Source organism: Solea solea, chromosome 15 (assembly GCF_958295425.1).
Source record: "Solea solea chromosome 15, fSolSol10.1, whole genome shotgun sequence".
Lineage (NCBI taxonomy): Eukaryota > Metazoa > Chordata > Actinopteri > Pleuronectiformes > Soleidae > Solea > Solea solea.
Genome location: NC_081148.1, coordinates 26,278,422 through 26,285,216, shown reverse-complemented (window position 1 = coordinate 26,285,216; position 6,795 = coordinate 26,278,422). Strand labels below are relative to the sequence as shown.

General features: G+C 43.7%; 1 protein-coding gene across 1 annotated transcript; it reads left to right on the top strand.

The window, feature by feature from the left end:
* Nucleotides 1-271: 271 nt before the first annotated feature.
* Nucleotides 272-3,297, top strand: si:dkey-191g9.7 (uncharacterized). The gene is made up of 2 exons (XM_058651918.1): nucleotides 272-576; nucleotides 1,938-3,297. The coding sequence occupies exons 1-2, from the start codon at nucleotides 527-529 to the stop codon at nucleotides 3,265-3,267; spliced, it is 1,380 nt and encodes a 459-aa protein (XP_058507901.1). The 5' UTR covers nucleotides 272-526; the 3' UTR covers nucleotides 3,268-3,297.
* Nucleotides 3,298-6,795: the final 3,498 nt, after the last annotated feature.

Sequence of the window (6,795 nt, the reverse complement as noted above, 5' to 3'; positions counted from 1 at the left end):
ATGTTAACAGGTGAGTGATTGTGTGTGTGTGTGTGTGTGTGTGTGTGTGCGCGTGACACCAGATCTGTTGTCTCACTGCCTCCTGAAAAAAACATGGATCCACTGCGTATGACAGTTTCCATAGCAACAGTGATACTGGCGTGATGGAGAGTAGGCTGGTGTCAGAGTGTGTGTGTGGGAGAGAGGGAGGGAGGGAGGGAAAGTAAAGCAGTGACTCAGAGGGGAGCTGTGTGTGTGTGTGTGTGTGTCTTTATTTTATGTCGACACACTCAGCTATTCTCTCTCTCTCTCTCTCTCTCTCTCTCTCTCTCTCTCTCTCCCCCTCCCCCTCCACTACAGCTGGACAGATTGCATCCTCACATGTGTAATCACAGAGGATTATCTTAAGGTCTCATCCTGTCTTGTGCACAGTCTGGAGTTGGGGGGGCGGGGAGGAGAGGGACGCCAAAGAAGAAGAGGAGGAGGGTTTCTAAGCCCCCCCCCCCCCATACACACACAGACAGACAGACACACACCAGAGAGAGCGATGAAAGAGGGGAGGACAGAGCCTCAGCAGCGGGTGGATCACTGTGAAAGGTAAATGTTTCTCATCCAAACACACTGTGTGTGTGTGTGTGTCTGTGTGAGACGATGAGCTGTTGTCTTAAGTTTAAATTCCAGCAGCAGCCACATGAGTGAGTTGCTCATGATTGTGTTGTTTTGTGTTGTGATGTGATGTGTTGCGTTGTGTTGTGATGTGTTGTGTTGCGTTGCGTTGGGATGTGTTGTGTTGCGTTGTGTTGTGTTGCGTTGCGTTGCGTTGCGTTGCGTTGCGTTGCGTTGGGATGTGTTGCGTTGCGTTGCGATGTGTTGTGATGTGATGTGATGTGATGTGTTGTGTTGTGTTGTGTTGTGATGTGTTGTGTTGTGTTGTGTTGTGATGTGATGTGTTGTGTTGTGTTGTGTTGTGTTGTGTTGTGTTGTGTTGTGTTGTGATGTGATGTGATGTGATGTGATGTGTTGTGTTGTGTTGTGTTGTGTTGTGTTGTGTTGTGTTGTGATGTGTTGTGTTGTGTTGTGTTGTGTTGTGTTGTGTTGTGATGTGATGTGTTGTGTTGTGTTGTGTTGTGATGTGTTGCGATGCGATGCGATGCGATGCGTTGCGATGCGTTGCGTTGCGTTGCGATGCGATGCGTTGCGTTGCGATGCGTTGCGTTGCGATGCGTTGCGTTGCGTTGCGATGCGATGCGTTGCGTTGCGATGTGTTGCGATGCGTTGCGATGCGATGCGTTGCGTTGCGATGTGTTGCGATGTGTTGTGTTGTGTTGTGTTGTGTTGTGTTGTGTTGTGTTGTGTTGTGTTGTGTTGTGTTGTGTTGCGATGCGTTGTGATGTGATGTGATGTGATGTGTTGTGTTGTGATGTGCTACGGCAGAGGCATGAGGTGGGATGGGGGCGTGGCCTGGTGTGGAAAATAAGACAAATATTCTTACTTTTATTCAAATAGAAATAAACAAATTTGACTTCTTTAAACGAGCTAATAAATCTGTAAAGTTCTTTCACAAACTCTCATGTAAGAAATGAGTCTTCATGAATACCTTACAATGAATTATATTTGCACACACACAACAATCAGTGATTTATGTATTTACCTCTGTATTTAAAGCCATGTAGCGGTTAGCGGTTAGCCTGTAATTAAAGCATAAAGTAAGTTGTGTAGTTATCTTTTTAAAAATGTATTCTTTTTCTGGTGCAACACTTGCTTGTCAACCCAGTATTATCAGTAGTAGAAGTGGTTCAGTGATAGAGCAGTGTCTTTCAGCTGGAAGGTTGGGGGTTTGATTCCCGGCTCCTGTAGATGCTGCTGTAGGAAGTTATGAGTAAATGGGTGAATGGTGGTGAACTGTAGTGTTTTGTCTTCAAGTGTCAAACATGTTGTGTTTTCTTGCGTCTTTAAAGGTTTTCTATGGCAGAGGCCGAGTGTCCTGCACCCTCTTCCCTCTCTGGTCATACCCTCTTTGATTCCACACGATCCTCCAGACCTTCAGATGGACCAGGTCCTGCCTGTGAGGAGGTCAGCGAGAGCAGTACAACACCACAACATCCAGCATCTCCCGGGGCTCTAAGCCCCCCTAATGAGTCAGGGACATGTGCACCCTCACACCAGCACCAGGTCTTTGATGACACGTCAGTTCACAGGAATCCCTCAGACTCTTTACCTGTGCTAACACAGGGAGCGTCCCTCCAAGCTCCGCGCGGGGACACCGGTGGACGCGTTTACCTTGGAGCAGATAAGATTATCCAAGGGTTTGAGGGTCGGTGTGCGTCACCCTGCAAGCAACCCATGCAGCTGCAACAGTGCAACTTCATCACCACTGTTTGCCGAGGAGCCAGTGGAGGCGATGTTGGTTTCCAGCAGCCTAAGAGCAGGTGTGTCTGCATCTCATCCCCCAAGGTGTCGGTCAAAGGTGAGGGTGTAGAAGAGAAAGGCCATCTTCTCCCTCAGTGTGACAAGCCACTCTGTTACGACGCTTACAATCATCACGCCATTTTTGAAGACACGTTTGCTGCCTACTGCCACCCCCAGCCCATCCCAGCCTCTTCCCAGCTGTTGCAGCACCTGGCAACCGCAGAGCCGACAAAGCACCTCACCCTGCCTCGCCTCGTCTCCTCTGTCAGCGAGACGGGCCTCGATGCCAAACATCTGCTGCGGTGCTGCAATCTCAACTGCTCCTGGATCAGCTCTGTGCCTCCTGGTGCCGGCCCACAAACCCCAAAACACCTTAGCAGAGAGGAGTGCTGCAGCAGTGCCATTGTTAGAACCAGGACCCGGGACGTTGGGACTGTGATGGCACCAAGGGAGCTGAGGGATGTTGGAGTGCAGACAGAACAGACTGTCACGCCTCATGTGTTCCCTCAAATCTGTCTGACAGAGGAGAGCAGAGGTGAGAGCTCCAGCAGCCGCACGCCGTCGCTGACCAACACCGACTCTGATGGAGGCAAGAAAACGGACAGTGGGCTCAAGTCCCCAGTGAAGGAGGTGAAGTGGGATGCAGAGGGGATGACGTGGGAGGTGTACGGAGCCTCTGTTGACCCGGAGGAGCTGGGTCTGGCCATCCAGAAACACCTGGAGCTGCAGATCAGGGAGACAGCGAGCCGAGCCAAGCTGTCGCGCCAGAACACCAACACGTCCCGTCAGAGTGGGAACACCAGCGGTCAGAGGAAGACGAGCAGGCTGATTGACTCCTTTAGAACCTGCTGCACTCGCAGCACGACAGCTGTCGACTGAAGCTCAATGATGGACAGAAGAACAGAACCCCAACACTGTGTTCAGTAGCCTGTTTGGCTACTTATAGCCTCAAATGTCACCCATGTGCTCAGACGGTCTACAGAAGTCCATGTAAACTTACAAAACAATGACATGCAGCCGTGGAAAAGACTCATTAAAGTTACAGTTCAGGTTTTCTGACATAGTGACACAGAAACAATTGTTTACAGCCTGTTAACAAAGATCCCAGCTCATGAATAAAATATATCAATCCCTGGAAAACACCATGAGACAGCCTGTTCTAACTCTCCCACACCAAAGTCCATCAATAAAATCAATGCTTTTAGCTCAGAAGCTGCTCGTCTTAGAAGATTTCGTCTTAGAATCACTGATTTTCTCTTAGGACTTGGGTTTGTCAAACATTCCATATGTGGACTCACTTTTTGTGATTGACATATTGATTTGGTAGAAGAATCATTTCAAAGAGATGTTTGGTCATTTAATTTAAACTTAAAACATAAACCTTCACTAAAAGGTTGGGGTAATTGTGTGAATTTGTTTGAGTCAATTCCTGAAGCAAAGTCAAAAGAGACAATCAACAATGTTGCAGGAGTTGAGGATCCACTCACTAACATCAAATGTGTTTTTGGATTGACCTGATGACGCAGCAGTAGAGCGTAGAGTTCCTTGCAGCACAAGCATCTCTTGTAATCCTACGCGTTTATTCTTCATGTTGATATTTTTGGTGACAAAAATCGCAAAAAACTGCGAATAGTTTCCACATACACGTGAATGGGAAACGGTCAAAAGAAGGAGAAAAACCAAGCCCACTTTGGAGCATCCCAGTGTGGTCATACTTTAACATAGAGACGTAATTGAAACGTTAAACAGGTCACAAGACTTGGGACTTTTCTAACCAAAGTCAAAGTTTTGATACATTAAGGTTTTTAAACAATCACAGTTTACGATTTGTACTTCTTTTTTGATGTTTTCAGATTTTAAAATGAGTGTGTATTGCGTCCGTGGGCGTGGCGCTAGAGTGACACTAGTGATGGGAAGTTCGACTCTTCTTACTGACTCGGATCTTTTACTCTCGGACAGTAAATTGAACTAATCTTTTTTTGAGTCATTTCATTCATTTTGTTCATTTTCACAGCGGGTGGCGCTGTAGCCCTCTTGTGGGCGTTGTAAAAACACTTAACACTGAAGGCAACATCGTTTGCTTCAGCTGACAAAGTATAATAAACAAAATGCCACAAGCAATTCAAACCATATGAAACCCTAGGAAAGCAAATACACACCTCAATAAAGTGACAAGTGACTTGAGTCCTGTATCCTCTCTGCCATTGTTGTGTGACCTGAGGACGGACGCTCAGTTGAGTGAATCCTGAACTAATCATTTCTGTTTCCTGTCCTGCTGACTGAACTTATGCAGCTGCCTGCCATGTGGCGAAGGAAGGTACTGCATGAAAATGAACAAATCACTCACTGAGACGACTCATTACTCCCGAGTCATATAAAAGATGAGTTCATTTTGAACGAATCGTTCACGGACGACACATCACTAAGTGACACACTCTGCTGAGATCCAGAAAAATAATCACAAAAATCTCTAAACAAACTCTTCTCCTGCCCACAATTTCTAACTTACACTGACATTTACATCAAAAGGTTGCTGTGGTTGTCGTCTAACCCTGTTTGTTGTTTTCATTTCATACGACTTACAGTTTTTCTTAAAATCACCTAAAAGCGCAGAGAGTTCTGGTCAAAGCTCCCATTCACTCCCATGTTAAAAGTCGGCTTTAGAGTTTTTGAAAAATCAAGACAAGGGTGATTTTAAAACTGTGATTTCTCTTACAATTCACACCCGTTTCTCACAAATTTAAATGTGAGAGCTGCTGAAAGCCTCCTGACGCAAACCAAACTCTATCATCAACCGTTCTTGGAAATATGACAGCTTTAAAACATGCTGTTTTCTCTGTTTCTCAGAGGTTTGAGAGAAGCACACTAAACTATCACATTTTTGTCTCATTTTGGACGACACACTATACTATGAGGGTCACAAGGTGGTGACAAGGGTCTTTCTGCATGGAGTTTGCATGTTCTCCCCGTGTGTGCGTGGGTTCTCTCCGGGTTCTCCGGCTTCCTCCCACAGTCCAAAATCATGCAATATGGGGATTAGGTAAATTGTACACTCTAAATTGAGTGTGACCGTGAATGGTTGTTTGTCTCTATCTGTGTGTGTGTGTGTGTGTGTGTGGCCCTGCGATGGACTGCCCGATGTAGCTGAGATTGGCACAGCACCCGCCGCGACCCTCTGGTTGAGGATAAAGCGGTAGATGATGACTACTAGACTTTTTTGTCTCATTTTAGAAGACATACTATACTATGACTTTTTTGTCTCATTTTGGACGACATACTAAACTGACTTTTTTGAATGATTTTGGACGACATACTTTACTATGACTTTTTTGTCTCATTTCAGAAGACATACTATACTATGACTTTTTTGTCTCATTTTGGACGACATACTAAACTGACTTTTTTGACTGATTTTGGACGACATACTATACTATGATTTTTTGTCTCGTTTTTGACGACATACTATACTATGACTTTTTTGAGTGATTTTGGACGACATACTATACTATAACGTTTTTGTCTCATTTTGGACGACATACTATACTATGACTTTTTGTCTCGTTTTTGACGACATACTATACTATGACTTTTTTGAGTGATTTTGGACGACATATTATACTATAACGTTTTTGTCTCATTTTGGACGACATACTATACTATGATTTTTTTGTCTCATTTTGGACGACATACTATACTATGACTTTTTGAGTAATTTTGGACAACATACTATACTATGACTATTTTGTCTTATTTTGTACGCCATACTGTACTATGATTTTTTTGATTGATTTTGGATGACATACTATACTATGACTTTTTTGAGTGATTTTGGACGACATACTATACTATGACGTTTTTGTCTCATTTTGGACGACATACTATACTATGACATTTTTGAGGGATTTTGGACGACATACTGTACTATGACTTTTTTGAGTGATTTTGGACGACATACTATACTATGACGTTTTTGTCTCATTTTGGACGACATACTATACTATGACATTTTTGAGGGATTTTGGACGACATACTATACTATGACTTTTTTGTCTCATTTTTGACGACATACTATACTATGACATTTTTGACCAATTTTGGATGACATACTATACTATGACTTTTTTGAGTGTTTTTGGACGACATACTATACTATGACGTTTTTGAGTGATTTTGGACGACATACTATACTACAACGTTTTTGTCTCATTTTGGACGACATACTGTACTATGACGTTTTTGTCTCATTTTAGAAGACATACTATACTATGACTTTTTTTTCTCATTTTAGAAGACATACTATACTATGACTTTTTTGTCTCATTTTAGAAGACATACTATACTATGACTTTTTTGTCTCATTATGGACGACATACTATGCTATGACTTTTTTGTCTCATTTTGGACAAC